At 42.9% G+C, this 17,508-nt stretch overlaps 2 protein-coding genes and 1 pseudogene across 2 annotated transcripts; 1 reads left to right on the top strand and 2 right to left on the bottom strand.

Annotated features, from left to right (window-relative positions):
- The first annotated feature begins 229 nt into the window (after window positions 1–229).
- Window positions 230–1,428, top strand: LOC146191885 (uncharacterized; annotated as a pseudogene).
- Window positions 1,429–1,544: 116 nt separating this feature from the next.
- Window positions 1,545–8,935, bottom strand: LOC146191884 (uncharacterized). The gene is made up of 2 exons (XM_084602327.1): window positions 8,768–8,935; window positions 1,545–2,178 (listed from the first exon to the last, which is right to left on the bottom strand). The coding sequence occupies exons 1-2, from the start codon at window positions 8,845–8,847 to the stop codon at window positions 1,950–1,952; spliced, it is 309 nt and encodes a 102-aa protein (XP_084458453.1). The 5' UTR covers window positions 8,848–8,935; the 3' UTR covers window positions 1,545–1,949.
- Window positions 8,936–9,241: 306 nt separating this feature from the next.
- On the bottom strand, window positions 9,242–10,422 carry LOC146191883 (uncharacterized). The gene is made up of 2 exons (XM_084600389.1): window positions 10,250–10,422; window positions 9,242–9,965 (listed from the first exon to the last, which is right to left on the bottom strand). The coding sequence occupies exons 1-2, from the start codon at window positions 10,420–10,422 to the stop codon at window positions 9,242–9,244; spliced, it is 897 nt and encodes a 298-aa protein (XP_084456515.1).
- Window positions 10,423–17,508: the final 7,086 nt, after the last annotated feature.

The raw sequence follows: 17,508 nt of genomic DNA, 5'->3' as shown, positions 1-17,508 counted from the left end.
TTGAATGTTTTCAGGACAGCCCTGAATACATGGCATTTTACACCGGCCTTCCTAGCTATGAAGCTTTTGTAAGGTTTTTTAACTTCCTTGATCCAGGGGAGAATTGCGAAAACCTTAAGGTCTAGTCAAGGAGTTATGCACAGGGCTCTAACACTGCTGGAAGGCCCCATTTGCTGCCTGCCAAAGAACAGCTGTACTTAGTGCTGGTCAGGCTTCGTGTTGGGCTGCTGGAAAAAGACCTAGCCTACAGGTTTAGGATTTCGATGGCAACGGTATCCAGGCTGTGCACAACCTGGATAAGCTTCATGTACCTTCAGGTAGGCCAGCTTAACCTTTGGATGTCAAGAGAACTAGTGAATGAATCAATGCCAGCTGCGTTTATCGCACAGGGGTACTCTAGCACTAGAGTAATCATAGATGCAACCTAAGTAAGGTGTGAGGTCCCAAGCTCTCTTGTACTACAGTCACAAACTTTCTCTACCTACAAGTCGGCAAATACATTTAAAGCATTGATTGCTATATCACCAGATGGGACAATCACTTTCTTGTCAAAACTATTTGCCGGATCGATTTCCGACAAGGACTTGGTGCAAAAATGTGGATTCCTAAAGCTTGAGTTTCAGCCTGGAGACACTGTAATGGCTGACAAGGGATTTAAAATAGACGAATTGCTCAACAAGATTGGTGTCACATTGAATACTCCTCCATTCTTACGTAAAGAATGTTTCACAGCAGAAGAAGTAACTGAAACACAAGAGATTGCAGCACTTAGGATTCATGTTGAAAGGCGAATTCAGCGCATCAAAGCATTTCACATCTTTGACAGGCCAGTCCCACTCACCATAGCGCCTGTCATCAATGAAATGTGGGCTGTTTGTGCATTTTTGACCAATCTCCAGAGCCCACTTATAGGGTGCGGCGATACTGAATAGTGCATTTGCACTCTTTGGTAGCCCTTTTTTTAATTATTGTATAAGTATGCATGTTCTTCCCTTATTTTCCCCTTATTATTAGTGGATACGTGATGTTACTGTATGATGTTTTATTATGCTGCATGTTCTGAGCAGTGTATCGGGTGCCTGGGCTCCGTCAAGCACAGTACATCTACCTTTTGCCCTTGCATCCAAGACCTCGTTGTGTGAATATCAGTGTCATAATGTCACTAGTATGTGTTTGGTGTCAGTTTGTAAAAAATAGTGAAGCAGTTCTGTTCTCATTTTATTGCGAAAGCAATACTACTTGCACTTTCAAGCCTTCAGCGTAGCGAGGCGGTGAGCTGCCAACTTGGGTCTCTCATTTCTCATGGGACGGTTATGTCCAAATCAGCCTGCCAGGACCCTGGCATTCACGTTACTAATATAGCCCCAATAAGGCACGTTCATAGGGCATGGTAATAGAGGGGCTTTATATGTGGGCTGGCAGGAGCTGCCAACTTGGGTCTCTCGTTTCACATGGGACGCTTATGTTAGAATCAGCCTGCCAGGAACTTGGCATTTCGTTACCCCTATAGGCCACTAAGGCACGTTCACACGGCTTGGTTAAAGCGCAGCTTTATGTGTGGGCTGGGGAAGAAGAAGATGAAGAGAATAATTAGAAGAAGAAGAATGCTCGGTCACCCGCAGCTATTGCTTTCGCTCAATATTCGGTTCAGCAGCGTTGAACTCTTCTAATTTTTTTTTTTCAAGATCTTAGATGACCTGCAGTTTATTGTTCTGCCAGAAATGGGAGAAGGGTGTCAAAGTAGAATTTGTCGAGTTTGTTTCAGCATAGCTGCCATGCAGCTTCATCGAACCTTATTCTTTCAATCACAATAAAATGTGGCGAATAGACCACAAAGTCTGCCCAAGTGAGGCCAGTTAGTGCCATTTGTCTAAGAACTTGATAATAATAAGCATCTTGGCGATCAAGCCTGATAACACCGGTGGCATCCTTCACGAGGCATGACCCTTCTAACCTTGGAAAGTCCACATATCCTTCATTGAGTAAGGACACTTAACCTCAATAATTCCGTGGCTGCCTTCTTCTGGGTCCCAGACTATCCTATCTGGTGAGGCTCCCAGCCACGGGCAAGCTGGACTTACAGCAAGTCCACAGTGGAATGTCTGCACGTCGTGCTGAAGGGCCTGCATTGTCGTTGCATATTGGCGTATGGCTTGCAGCTCATTTGAAATGCCGTACCTGAAATAAGGACAAGAAAGCTGGTTCTACACTGCACTAAAAGCAACACCTCCAGTTCATAAAAGAAAGACTGCCAGTGAAAGCAGAAATATGACCATTATTAACCCACGCTGAATGAGGTTAGCTAACTTGTAATGCGTTAAAAGTGATTTTTTTACAAGACAGCATGCATGATTATGACAACCTGCTCATGGATAGGAGAAAGTAGTTTTTCATGTTGTCACAGACCAATGCCAGCAATACTATGTTTGGGAACAAGCTGGTGGTGTACGTGTTGACGCAGAATTTTCCCTTTTCCTCTATAGTTTCTAACCTCACATAGTTACGCCTTTAATGTACTGTATGCCCTTAGTGTGAATTCATATAATTGGTCTGGCTTACATTTTTTATTGTTCCTTCTCTTGTCACATTTTAGGTTTTGCATTAATGTTACATACTAGATTATGTTACTCCCTTTGTCCACTTTTATCTTGTGTTTCTCCTTGCCAGTACTTAAAAGCTTGTTAATTATTTCATTTTGCCCTCACTATTCCCTTAAGTTGTTCTCATTTGGATGTGGATAGGTCAAGAAAGCTGTGCATACAGTACAGGATGATGATAAGGGGGGAGGGGAAGAAACCGTAACGACATTCATGGTGAGCTTTATCATATTGATCGTATTTATATGCTGTGAGCAAGAACGTTCTGATGCATTCTAGCAATGCGAGGAGGAGAAAGCTGTCTTATTGAAAGGTCAGCACATTGATTGTCGGAAGGTGCTGCTGAAAGGTTTGTGATGACCAGAACCTGTTTAATTCATCAGCAAGCCTCACTGCGCCATAATTACGATATGACATGAACGGCCAACACTGTTAAGTTGCGCTGACATATTCATGCGTTGTATGCATGAACAATATCCGTCATTTTTGGTTGCTGAGTGGGCTTACACATATTTTTGATGTGATACCCAAAATGTGAGCTCTTTATTTTTTTTTTTTCCTTCTTTCGTGGAGATGTCCGTGCTTAGGCTACACATGACCACTTCTCTTGCATATGCTGTGGTCGACGGCTGGCAGAGATGCCCGTTTAGGTAACTTTTGGGTCATCGAATATCGGACCTTCACATTTGGATGAATCCACCGTCAACTGGTTACAAGAGAATGATTCTCTCCTTGCTCCTCCAGGAGAGAAGCCTAGCACATCTAATCCGACCCCTTTCCTGGCACTTACACGCCCTTTTTTTTTGTTGACCAAAGGTGTGGCCGTATATATGAAATAAATAATTGAAGCAAGAAATAAATCTTGGCAATCTGCAAAATATGCTTGCACATTTGATGCCAGTACACTTAACCTAGCGATTACATTTCGTGACATTCTGTAAATTGCAATGCATGTCTGCTAATTATTACAATTGCTGTATGTGCTGTACCAGTGTACCTAGGCAGCTGTTTTCCCTCTTTGTGGTGAAGTTTCCAGTCTTCTGTTAGAACAAAGATTGTGTTACCTCAGAATATTTTCTCACATGCATCAGTGCATACGTTGCTTGAATGCTTCAGTGCACCCTTTTAAAGGGACACTGAGGACAACTCCATTGAGGTCTCAGTAAATATTTGATTATTTCTCTCATTATGGTTGTGTTGTCTGGCAGCAATTGTGGCATATAGTATTTATTGGTGAGAAAAAATTTAAATTGGAAGCCTTCCCATGAGTCGATTCATGATGACCTTGCTGAAAAGGACGTGTCACTGCCACATTAGAGTGGCTCATGGCACAATATATCTTGCGGTAATCTGCACCAAAACTTCTTTGTGGAAGCATGCCTTTTACTTGCAAAATTGGCCGGTAATCGCAGCATCTTTGTTCTGTTTCTTGGTCTTTTCATCCTTTTAAAACCTCTGCTTTCATTTTAAGTGGTCTCTTCAATGGTTTGTGGGGTTTAACATCCCAAAGCGACTCGTGTGGTCTCTTTAAGATTAGAACACTGTATGTTAGCGATACACGAAAACTGCTTTCCATCCTTAGTGTCTCTTCAAAGGAATCCGACAATAAAACACAATTCACAATAAGTATTTCAATATCTATTGCCATTTGCCCACTTTTGCCTGGGGCTACTTGGAGCTTGTTTTACTTCACAAAAGGAGCTTTGTTTAACAAAATAAATACAGTGTAAATTTCACTGAATTAACCATATTAACAACTCCCTCTTGTGTAAACTCACTGAACATCTCAAATGTGTTTCGTCAGCACTTTACTTCTGGGCTGCCAGGAATGGCAGCTATGGGATGTGGTTTTTATGGTAGGCAACCACCTTGGCAGGAATGTTGCTTTGTGAGCTGCGTCGATTGGTGTCTACCCAAGACTTGGACATCACTTAGGAATATACACAGTCAGCAGTAGGACGGTGTACATCGGACCTGTGTTGGCAGTCATTTTTTCAGAATTGCAGCGTTGGAACCAAGGACCATATGGCATTACCTTGGCCTGCATGTATGATAACACAACAAAAACAGGACATAACTCCGCCTAACTGACAGGATTAAAATTGCCATGCAGGCCTTGTGCTCAACACATCACTAAAGGCAACAAGCACTGTTTGCCATGTCAGTCACAGCAATGGTTCTAGCAAAGCTACTTTCACTGTGTAGTGTTTAATATTTTTAACAGTGCAAATTTATACAGTTTTGGTACTCTTGCAATGATTTATATCCATATACCTTTTTTATCCCATAGCTGCAGTTGGCTATCATGACATATGGAGTATTTTGTGACCACCCGAGGGTATTGTATGACCTGAAATCGAGATGCATATGTGTATTTTCACACTACACAACCAATATGAAGGTGCAGCGGTGGCGTAGCGGTAGAACATCCGCCTCGCATGCAAGAGGACCGGGGCTCAAATCCCGGTGCCGCGCAATTCTCCACCGGATGAAAAAAAAAAAAATCCGCGTGTCGATGGAATTGCATAAACAGGTTTGGGGTGCGACCTGATGCCGGTGAACACCTCCGGCAACGCACTCCCTCACCAGAACAGGAGTTGGCCACCCTGGTGCAGTAATTGGCCGCAACCTCCTATGATAAGCTCCATAAAACCCTGGCCCTCAGTCACCAGCGGTTGCGGAACAACTGACCACGGCGGCGGTCAGACCTGTGACGCAGCAGGGGGTGCTAAGAAAGCCTGGCTCCGCTGGACAGGCCGCCATTGGAAACTGACCCTGGCAACGTTTAATGCTAGAACCCTAGCTAGTGAAGCTAGCTTAGCAGTGCTGTTAGAGGAACTAGAGGGCATGAAATGGGATGTCATAGGGCTTAGTGAGGTTAGGAGGCCGAATGAGGCATATACTGTACTGAAGGATGGGCATGTACTGTGTTATCGAGGCTTACCAGAGAGGCGACAACTAGGAGTAGGTTTCCTTGTAAATAAGTATATAGCGGGTAATATAGATGAATTCTATAGTATTAATGAGAGGGTTGCAGGCATCGTAATAAGGCTTAATAAGCGGTATAAACTGAAGGTTGTACAGGCCTATGCACCTACATGTAGTTATGATGACCAGGCAGTTGAAAGCTTCTATGAAGATGTAGAATCGGCAATGCGAAAAGTAAAGACGCAGTATACTGTACTAATGGGCGATTTCAATGCCAAGGTAGGGAAAAAACAGGCAGGAGACAAGGCAGTAGGTGACTATGGCATTGGTTCTAGGAATAGCAGGGGGGAGTTACTAGTTGAGTTTGCAGAGCGCAATAACTTACGAATCATGAATACCTTCTTCAGCAAACGGAAGAACCGGAAATGGACATGGAAAAGTCCTAACGGGGAGACTAAAAATGAAATCGACTTCAGAATGTGTTCAACCCCCGCCATTATGCAAGATGTAGAGGTAATCGGGAAAGTGCGATGCAGTGACCACAGGATGGTGAGGTCCCGAATTAGCCTAAATCTGAAAAAGGAACGCAACAGATTAGTAAGAAAGAAACCCATCAACGAATTAGCGGTGAGGGGGAGGGCAGAAGAGTTCAGAATCTCGCTACAGAATAGGTTTTCAGCTCTAACTGAGGATGGCGACATTACCCTAGAGGCAAGGAACAATAATTTCAGAGATATCATTACTGAGTGCGCGGTAGAAATAGGCGGTAGGATAGTTAGAGAGGATACCGGCAAGCTGTCTAAGGAGACGAAAGATTTGATTAAGAAACGCCAGAGTATGAAAGCTTCCAATCCAACAGACCGGATCGAATTGGCTGAGATATCAAAACTAATCAATAAGCGCAAGGTGGCCAATATAAGGAAGTATAACATGGAGAAAATTGAGCATGCTGTAAAGAACGGGGGAAGCCTTAAAGCGGTAAAGATGAAATTGGGCATAGGCAAAAACCAGATGTATGCGATAAAGGACAAGGCGGGCAATGTAATCACTAATATGGAAAAGATAGTCACAGTAGCCGAGGAGTTCTATAGAGATCTCTACAGTAGCAAAAGAAGTCAGGACCGTAATGAGATTGGAGGTAGGGAAAAACAGTCAGACGTTCCACCAGTGATGAAGGACGAGGTCAAGAAAGCACTAGAAACTATGAAAAGGGGGAAATCAGCTGGAGAGGATCAGATAACTACAGATTTGCTGAAGGACGGGGGGGGGGGGGGGGATATTGTGTTAGAAAAACTGGCCACCCTGTATACGCAGTGCCTGGTGTCATCGATGGTACCGGAACCATGGAAGAATGCAAACATTATCCTCATTCACAAGAAAGGGGACTCTATGGACCTTAAAAATTACAGACCAATCAGCTTACTGTCTGTTACGTATAAGGTATTTACTAAGGTATCGCTAATAGAATCAGGACAACCTTAGACTGCAATCAAGCAAACGATCAAGCAGGGTTTCGGAAACGGTACTCTACTATCGATCACATCCATACCATCAATCAGGTGATAGAAAAATGCTCGGAATATAACCAGCCCTTATACATAGCATTCATTGATTACGAAAAAGCATTTGACTCAGTTGAAACCTCGGCGGTGATGCAGGCATTGCGAAATCAGGGGGTAGACGAGGCGTACGTGAAAGTGCTGGAAGATATATATAGTGGCTGCACAGCAACCATAGTTCTGCATAAAGAAAGTAACAAAATTCCCTTAAAGAAAGGTGTTAGGCAAGGAGAGACAATATCCCCAGTACTATTCACAGCTTGTTTAGAGGAAGTATTCAGAGACTTGGAATGGGAGCAGTTAGGGATAAGGGTAGACGGAGAATACCTCAGTAATCTGCGATTTGCTGATGACATTGCCTTGCTAAGCAACTCGGGGGATGAACTGCAAATAATGATTGATGACCTAGACAGGAAAAGTAGAAAGGTAGGCTTGAAAATCAATATGCAGAAGACTAAGGTAATGTTCAACAGCCTCGGGAAGGAACAGCAGTTTACATTAGGTAGCAAAATACTAGAAGTAGTAGGCGAATATGTCTACTTAGGACAGGTAGTAACCGCAGATCCGGACCACGAAAAGGAAATAACAAGAAGAATACGAATGGGATGGAGCGCATTTGGCAAGCACTCGCAGATTATGACTAGCAGCTTACCGGTATCGCTCAAGAGGAAAGTATACAACAGTTGCATCTTGCCTGTACTTACCTATGGGGCTGAAACGTGGAGGCTAACCAAGAGAGTTCTACTTAAGTTGAGGACAACCCAGAGGGCTATGGAACGAAAAAGGGTAGGGGTAACATTAAGAGATAGAAAGCGTGCAGAGTGGGTCAGAGAAATAACTCAAGTTACCGATATTCTAGTGGAAATTAAGAAGAAGAAATGGACATGGGCAGGACATGTAGTGCGAAGAGAGGATAACCGATGGTCGCTGAGGGTAACAAACTGGATTTCAAGGGAAGGAAAGCGTAGCAGGGGGCGGCAGAAAGTTAGGTGGGCGGATGAGATTAAGAAGTTCGCAGGGGTCAAGTGGATGCAGCTAGCACAGAACCGGGTTAAGTGGAGAAATATGGGAGAGGCCTTCGCCCTGCAGTGGGTATAATCAGGCTGATGATGATGATGATGATGATGATGATGATGAATTATTTAACTTCTCCGAGTTCCTTTTAGATCTCTGATGCCCCGACACACATGAACGTCACACGGGCTGACCGACTTTTAAGTGTTGTCCAAACCTCTCTTTTAGATCGGGAAAAGCGTGAAGTCCCTGTGTCTCCACAGCTTACGCCTGGCAGCCAGTCGACGAGAAGTTGGTGACACATGTCTAAGTTTGAATGCGAATGTACAAAAAGGGCGACCACTGAACAATTAATAAAAGGCTTTATTTCATGCAGTGGTGTTTTGCTATTTTTTCATGCTTGGATGCTACCAGTGTTTGTTTACAGTGCTGCTGAAGACTTCATGGCCTATCAACTAGCATCTACTGATGCCTTTCTGTCATTTTATAATGCCTTACTACAGAGTCCATACCTAGTGTCCATACTAGTAAAAGTTGCCAAAAATTGTAAAACGCTGCAACAGATCACCCTAAAGATTGATGAGCTGTAGAAGCAGTGCATGCAAGCATTACAGTGAGCACCTGTTTGCGTTTGCACTTACAAGCAAAATAGTATTTATGGATGCTTACTGGATTGCTCTTACTCGTGACAGATCCCTCTCGGCAGTCAAGTTCTTGAGACCCTTCACTGTCCAGTTCTCATGTTTCATAACTGCACCAAAGTTGGATGCAGTCAGTCGCTGCCTGCCATGCAGCACTCTTGTTTTGCCCACGGCTACTTTTCTCCAACTTGTGAGCCTCGGTGATAGTAAGGGTTAGAGATTGCAAAAAGAAAAAAAAAGGAAAATATGCTTGCACAGGTAAAAAGTAACATTTACCAGATAGATTGTAGCAGCAGCTGTACTTCTAATACTTTCATATTTGAGAGAAACGTTAGTTTGCTGTGCACTATGGTTGACATGCATATCCTCATATGTTTGCGCTGGGTGAGCAGTGACGTTCAGCACTTTACCATATTTAGACGAAGCCCTGTGTTTGCACTCTGTATGTTATGTGCATTTAAGAAAGATAATGTTAGGAACTGTAGCTGCAGACATTTTTTTTCTAACATACTAGCCACATTTGTATTACTAAAGATTGTCTTACTACAACTTCTGTATTTACCTCAAGTATGGCTTTCTGTGATGCTGGCAGGTTTTGAGATGAAGCGACATACAGTGATGTTGAAGGTATGATAGTTGGTTCTGGTGGAACGGAGTCGGCTCCTCTTGATGTGGAACCCAACTTGATTTCTGGACTAATATGAGTGGAAAAATGATGAGGCATTAACGGCTTCTGGCTCCATAACATACTGCCTTCGCAAGTTTCCCCATAGGCAGAACTTGAAGGTTTCACTGTCATTGCCTGCAAATGCTTTGAAAATGGGGTTGGTGCCAGTTCTGCGAGATCTTGACCAAATTTCAGAGCAGCTTTTTTAACATCCTCTGCAAGCCTGGGTTTTTTGCGAGCTTCATAAAGTCGAGAGGCCGTGGCACACTCCCTACCACCAGGCCGTACGGACCTCCAATCTACATCATCTACCGCGCTGGATGATATTTTATCCCCACGCGGTCGTCTCCACTTCTGCGGCAGCTCCGTGCAGGACAGCTCAGGCGGCGGTTCTTCATACCCTTGCTCTTTGAGCAACACAAGTAACTTGAGCAGTACCAGAGCATGGTGACACACACCACTCTCCCGCGCAGCGCACTCGCATGTGCAGCCGTCGATGAAACCATCTTTCGTTATCACAACACTGACTTGGTATGGCGATGCAGTCTTTTTCTGGCTTCTAAGCACCGCGCGCGTACACGCACGAACCTGGAGTCACTGCACAAGAAAAAAAAAAGACGAGAGTTTTTGATTGATGTTGCTTACAGCGCAACCGAAGTAAAAAAAAAAATAGCTGGCACTCGGTTTAACCGGCCATGGCTGCTCTGAGTGCATTCGCATAAAGCTTGTGCGCTCTATTTTCTCACTCAGAATGAGAATGAGCATAGGCGGTTCAGCGAACAGAACGCATCTAGCATTCGAAGACGAAAAAAAAAAGCATAGTCGCAGAATGTGGCAGCTTACCGTATAGTGAATGGTGACGTTTCAATGGAAGCGCACTGAACGTAGCTCTCGGCGACAAACTTGTGGCTGCGCTCATCGTTCCGATTGCCGAGGCTTCTGGAAGCGCTGTACGCTTGTATTCTGTCGATGGTGAGGCTCTTCGGGACAGGAGAGAGGCTTCTGGACCACGACATTGCTAGCGAAGAGGAGTTATACGGTACAAATAGGATCAACCCAGCAAGGGAGAACGCGGACGCTAGGTGAGCAGCGGCGTTCGTCGCCAAGCTAATGGCGGATGGCGTCGGCGACCAGTGTTGCCGGACCGAATTAGGAAACTCTCCTATTACATTTTCCTAATACAGCTAACCGAAGAGAACAAGCGCAAAGCAGGTCGGCCCGATTCATGGGCACCTAAAGAATAGCTTTCTATGGAGGGACGTACCTTACACTACAAACCATTGGACAAAACTAATTTCCTCCTTAATTTTCAGCCGTATGATACCTCAGGGAGAAAGCATGCAACGCTCGCAGAAATTAAATTCAAATATTTTTTTTTAAAAGTCTATAAAAAAAGCAAGTACGCAGATAATGTCATAAAGAATGTTTTAAAAACTCGCAAAGGGACACTGAAAGACTGTTTACAAAAAATATGGAGTGCTCGACGAACAATTGGTATTTCATCAGTCGTCGTCGCAGTGCAAAAACGTTTCTGCCAGCTTCAACAACACCGAAAATAAGGCGATGAAATATCGCTCTTTTTAATTCAGCACTCACCGGCACGCGACAAAAATCATTTAACAGGCCGTGACTGCATTTCATCGATCATCGACCATCCCGCGCTATTTTTATTTATTTTTTTTTGGTGCATTATAAGAGTGCCCACTAATAAGTCTCAGGGGACATCAACTGACAGAGGTGGCCAAGTTAGTGCGGTGAGGTTTCGCCACGATGTTTGGCCAGTGGTAGCCAGGTGCAATTTTTAAAAACTGATTATAAATTATAGGGTTCATGCAGAACTTTTAAATTTGACATTAGAATAAAAAAATGAAACCCGTCAACAAATGTGTTGCCTTAGAATAAAAGGAATTGTTTTTGGACCAACTTATCATAGTTTATATTTTGCCATTATGTATTTTACTACTCAAAAGACACTTTCAGATTCTTTTTTTTTTTTGCATTGTCATCTGATCAAAGTAGCCTGGAGTGGGATCCAACTCACTTAGAGTTTACTTGAAGTCGAGTTAGCATACTGTAGGATGCTTTACATATTCTGCCGGCAATTGTTCCACCGTACCGACAATTAAGAAGTGTTAAATTAAGTCTACAAATCAGGCATATACGAGAGGCCCGACGAATCTATACCATGAAGCACAAACTCGTCATAATAATCATCACAATATTACAACTTTGTTTGTCTCTCAAGATTTATATTTTTTCGAATTCGGGGTTACGAATCAGGTGCTATTTTTCATCTTGATAATAAGAAAGAATACGCATGTTTCGTGGAAATATTCTCAAAATAGGATTTTCTAATCTAAACATCAAAAGATATGATAATTTATTTGAATTTTTTAACGAAAGTAACATTTAGTGCTATGTTCGAGACTGAAAATATTCCGCAAATTCCGCGTTCTTTTATTTAATAATTACTAGCAGTAAAGAGCCTTGTCTGTTGAGGGGCATTATATTCACACAACATGATCACTGCCTTCTGGCACATCCTTGATAACACACATAATCAGCTAAATGCACATCATTTCGGTTTCCATATAAGAACTACTCAGTCATTGGAAATACCTCAGCTGATAGAATGCCAAGGGGAAATTTGTTAGCTTGAACTAGTCTATAGTCGCTTTGTTCCAAAAGTCCATAATTTTTACACCTGCATTGTAGTGAGATTTGCTTTTAGCAACTAGAGGTTACTCTCATCGCGAAAAAAGTCTACATCGGCGAGCACAGAAATCTGTCGGTTGCGTCTTGGCCACGCAGATTGGGGCAGAGTGGTTAAGCGGGCGGAATGTTTCTTGAAATCGGGAAAAGCATCGCTGTTTACCTAATATTTCGTGAACATGTTGGAGCACGAAAATGTGTAAAATCGTTTTTTTTGTGTGTGTGTGTGTGCGAAAATGGACACCCTTATACATAGCCCACTCTAGCTGTGACCATATGATGCCAGGACTGCAGCCTCTTTTCTACGTGTCTGGTTCCCAGGGGAGTAGGCCATCTCCTGAAGTGAACTGGGAGGGGCTCATCTTTTGTGAAGGGAGTTAATAATACCTACCTCTCCGCCCTGTACTCAGGACAGCACATAATATATTGCTCTGTGTCACCGAACATGGCAAATGCGGAACATAAGAGAGACGAAGCAGGGCTAGTCCTACACATCCAGACAGGTGTACGAGTAGACCTTCGCGTGACTGCCATCCAGCAACTTAGTAACTTTTTAGTTCATTGGGCTTAGTGACTTGTGGGGCAAAACTCATAGGGTACTCAAATGATTGAGCACTATTTCTCTGAACAATCTCTTTTCGTCTTGATAGAGAGGGAGAGATAGAGAGAATTACCTGAGAGCGCTTTTAGATGAGAATTTTGGCCACTTCGTGACATATATGAGAACGAAGTGTGAGGGCACCCATTGGAAACGTAAAGAAAAACATCTGCCTTGAAATTTGAGCACTAAGCGTAAATACCTAATAGAAACGGCATCAGTAGGGAACCCACGATTTAAGCTTTTAAGGGCAAATTTGAATCTGCCAGAAGCCCAGCAGGTTGAGCCAGCCAACACACTAGCCTCCGAAGCCATCTCAATGGTAACGTTTCCGGCCATTTGTGGAGCACGTGCCCTATATAAAACGTACAGGTCAGGTAGAGTTCATAGAAAGAATGCAAAATACCGCTGCGCTAGCGTTTATGACCTGGCCTACAGAACCTTCAGGGATAGCTTGAAGATGGCGGGCATATTCTGTTTGCATGTGTTTACGTACGAGCGAACGCATTGTTGCCGAAGGAGAACATGCGCTTTGCGCCCACGTGAGAAGTAGTGATTGTAAAGTCGAGGGTCGAAAGTGAACAAGATGGTTACAACCGCTTGTTTTACCTCAAAACATCAAGTGTCGGGGAACTAAGAGAGTGTTCATTACTGCCACCCTCCTCCATAGCGGCTGTCGTCAGCTGGGTCGGTAGAGGACAAGACACAAAGTTCGAAGGTCGTCGTTCGGACCCACCGACGACATATGGTTGTTTTTTCTTCTGCTTTCTAACTATTCTCCCTATTAAATTATTACATAACATTAAAAAGCAGGAAAAAAATAGTAAAAATAGTTGTGGTTTCACTCTGGGTAACCCTAGTTGAATTGCGATGGCAACTGCGGAAGATTCTTGTGCCTGCATTATTCCCCTATCACGCCCTGTAAGTGTAAAGTGCTACATTATTGGGGACGCTTAAGCTCATTCTTTAAGAGTGTTACGCGAGAGGGTCAGCTACTTGTCTTCTGCTTCTTCTTCTTCTTCTTCTGCTCCTCCTCCTCCTCGACTGTTCAAGGTCAACCGTGGCCTCCACCGGGACCACGCAATGGCTCGAAACCTGGCGCAGTATTGTCATCGCCATAAAAAAATCATCTCTGCTTTCCTTTGTGCGAGTGGCTGTTGCCGCCTGTTTCAAATGCCAGTGTTGCATCATTATTCAACCCCGGAAAGCACGGTCAGTACGAAATTAGCATTTTGGGACTTAACGCTACAGGGAAATTGTTTTAATGGTTTTCTAAAATGCCTGAGATTATTTCTTAAATACTCTGGGGACACTTAAGCTACTTAAGCATACCACTCGCCGACCAATCAGTGTGCTCCCAACGCACCTGCCTACTAGCACTTGCCAGAGGCATGCTAATGAGTTTATGCTCTAAGTGTCGATGAAGGATATTCTAGAAAATGGGGCTTTAACCGCTTCCCCGTTAAAACGTATTTCAATGCGTATCGTAACATCTTCGCCTGCTTCACGCCAAAGCTTGTTCGAAAAAGTATTTTTTCGTCCGCTCGATCCTGACATGGTTCAAAACCTCGGAATTCTACCTCGCATCGTGCTGGCATAGTGCTTGAAGGCTTTGTTCGCTCTAAACAGATGCACATAGGTAGATTAACTGCATGGTGTTCAAAGATGGCATCGCGCCGCAAGGTGTAAAATCCCATTATTTCTCTCACCGTACTGGAGCTCTATGTTGCACGACAAAGTAGTTGCTGTGCTACGCTACAAAAATAAACAGCGCGCGTTAGTTATAGGAACCATACAAACCCGTCCTTTACAAGCCCTATCGCTGAAAAGCCACAAAGAAATGCAGAAATTAAGTGGGGCACCTTAGGCGTATTTCATGCATCGGCAATATCTATCTATCTATCTATCTATCTATCTATCTATCTATCTATCTATCTATCTATCTATCTATCTATCTATCTATCTATCTATCTATCTATCTATCTATCTATCTATCTATCTATCTATCTATCTATCTATCTATCTATCTATCTATCTATCTATCTATCTATCTATCTATCTATCTATCTATCTATCTATCTATCTATCTATCTATCTATCTATCTATCTATCTATCTATCTATCTATCTATCTATCTATCTATCTATCTATCTATCTATCTATCTATCTATCTATCTATCTATCTATCTATCTATCTATCTATCTATCTATCTATCTATCTATCTATCTATCTATCTGTCTGTCTGTCTGTCTGTCTGTCTGTCTGTCTGTCTGTCTGTCTGTCTGTCTGTCTGTCTGTCTGTCTGTCTGTCTGTCTGTCTGTCTGTCTGTCTGTCTGTCTGTCTGTCTGTCTGTCTGTCTGTCTGTCTGTCTGTCTATCTATCTATCTATCTATCTATCTATCTATCTATCTATCTATCTATCTATCTATCTATCTATCTATCAAAGTGCGCCAGTCACGTGATATTTTATTTCGCGAACATTAAGGCTTGGAAAAACGATACACGTGAACCTTTCTTTGTCGAAAATGGGTGGAATGATGGTTTGAGAAGATTCTCTCCAAATCTGCAAATCGCATTCGATCTCTAAAGGCAATTGTTAATAAATTAGAAAAATTATCTTAATTACTAATTACTTTATTGCAAAACAAAAAATTGCCTGTGGTGCATCAGATGTCTCGAAGCTGTATACAGGTGGTTATTCTGGCCTATATGAAACATTACATTTTTTTTAACACTTGGCTAAAGTTAGCTTGGGCACCCTATATATATATATATATATATATATATATATATATATATATATATATATATATATATATATATATATACACACTGAGTTGTAACATTAATTGAAAACGGTGACGCGCGAAAAGACGCAATAGGAAGTGGTCTAGGTTTATTGTCCAGCCTCTGATGAAGACGTAAGCAGGAGCACCAATGCACATAATTTTTGGCACAATATTTGCAGTCGAGACGCAGTGGTCATCAAGCAGAGCTCTCCGTGTCGGACACGAACACTGTAATGCGAGCTTAACACTACAATCGACTCGGCCACCCTAGTGAGTGTGCATGGTGCTTTGAGTTAACATTTTCTAGCCCCAGTTTCCTCCACGTCAAAGAAAGTGTTACAGATTTTAATTCGTAGGGGGTGTACAACCTCTTGCGTAGTATCTTCGGATATTTCCCGTGAAAGGACCTAACCGGCCTATTTCGAATAGTTATCGCCCGTTCCTATTGACTGAACGTCTCCTAAGCAGGCAACAAAATGGCGGTTCGCTAGTAGGACGATACTACAGTGGCGAGCATGTGCAAATAACAAATCCCTGGTAAGTAACAAACAGTTAATAAAAGTTCAAAAGCTCCCACCCATGTTATGATTTTTAATGGTCCTTCCCTCAACTTCCCCACAACCAAACAGCAATCATGCAGGAGTCAGAAAATAACACGAGTAGCTTAACATAACAGTCTGCCGGAAGCTAAAGTGCAGAAAATGCACAAAACCAATCTCGGCGTGCTGGAAAACGCCTTAGGAAGTGTGTGAAGCCGTGAGAAGCATGACGTTATTATAGTGTGTCTATGAGGTCTCATAATCTATACACGCAAGACTTCTCTACTTCTCTGTGTGCGGCCTGATGAATCTGCTCATATACGCAAATAAAGTCTCCCCTTAACACATCATATCGGCTCGAGTAGAGCAAGATAGCCATGCTTTCAACCAAAATCATACATTTTGATCTATCATTAAACGCACTGTAGTCACGAAAACCATACAGCAGCAACCCTATCGGGACTAGTGAAAAATTACGAGAAAAAGGCCCATAGCGCTTGGCTTGGTTTCGGCGAAAGCGTGCTTGGTGCCTATCATGATCCCTTACCATAAGCACCCCTTGGTAAAGCATACATATTAATTAGTTGACATAGCTTTACACACTGCCGCACGCTGCAGTGTGCCGCAGCTTACCCGCATATGCTATAATACCTGGCCGTTCTGTATACTCGAACTGCTGCAAATACTCACAGCTCGGCATAACACAATGCCAACGAGTATTTCCAATGCGTTGTGTTGTTGTGTTGTGTTGGGTTTAATGGTGCATAAGCAACTAAGGCTATCATGCGCCAAACACGAGATGTATTGTGTTTATGTTAGGAATACGAACTACAGACATCAAGGACATTACAACTTGTTTAGGAGCATTGCCTCTTTTAAAATTTAAAAACACTGAATGTGTCGACAATTGCATCCTTTCGGAGGAGCAAGGCAGGGTGAAATGGAATTTGCTTTCTGTAGAAGTGTGTAAAATATTTTTCTCTCAGTTTCTCGAACTTCATGCAGGAGAATAAAATGTGGTTTATAGTGACTTCTTCTCCACGTCGTTCACATATCGGCCTTTCGTTTTTCCTAAGAATGAAGTTGTGCGTCAGGTGGGCATGTCCGATACGAACATGTCCATCTATTCCAATGAGGTTGCATCGGAGACAGAGGACAACAGGAGGTGGCTATAAACACTACACACGGTCAATTGATGTGCAGCATCACTAACGCCGACTCATCGAGCAAATGGACAGAACATCTCAGCTTAGCGTTCTCATTCGCTTTCCAATTGACATCTGCATATCGGCTGAAATCAACGGGACTCCCCGATATGCTTGGAGTTCCGTGGATCCTCCAGTCGCTCGGTAAGCTAAAAATCCTTCAGTTTTAATTCTATCGCCTCGAGAATTACATTATAATGGCACCTTTTAACCGATGGTTCTCTTCGTGACACAAGCTTTACATTGGATCGCGTCTA

This window comes from Amblyomma maculatum, chromosome 4 (genome assembly GCF_055883805.1).
Source record: "Amblyomma maculatum isolate TAMU_Amacu chromosome 4, ASM5588380v1, whole genome shotgun sequence".
Classification (NCBI taxonomy): domain Eukaryota; kingdom Metazoa; phylum Arthropoda; class Arachnida; order Ixodida; family Ixodidae; genus Amblyomma; species Amblyomma maculatum.
The sequence above is the reverse complement of the archived record's forward strand: the minus strand, read 5'-3'. Positions and strand labels throughout refer to the sequence as shown.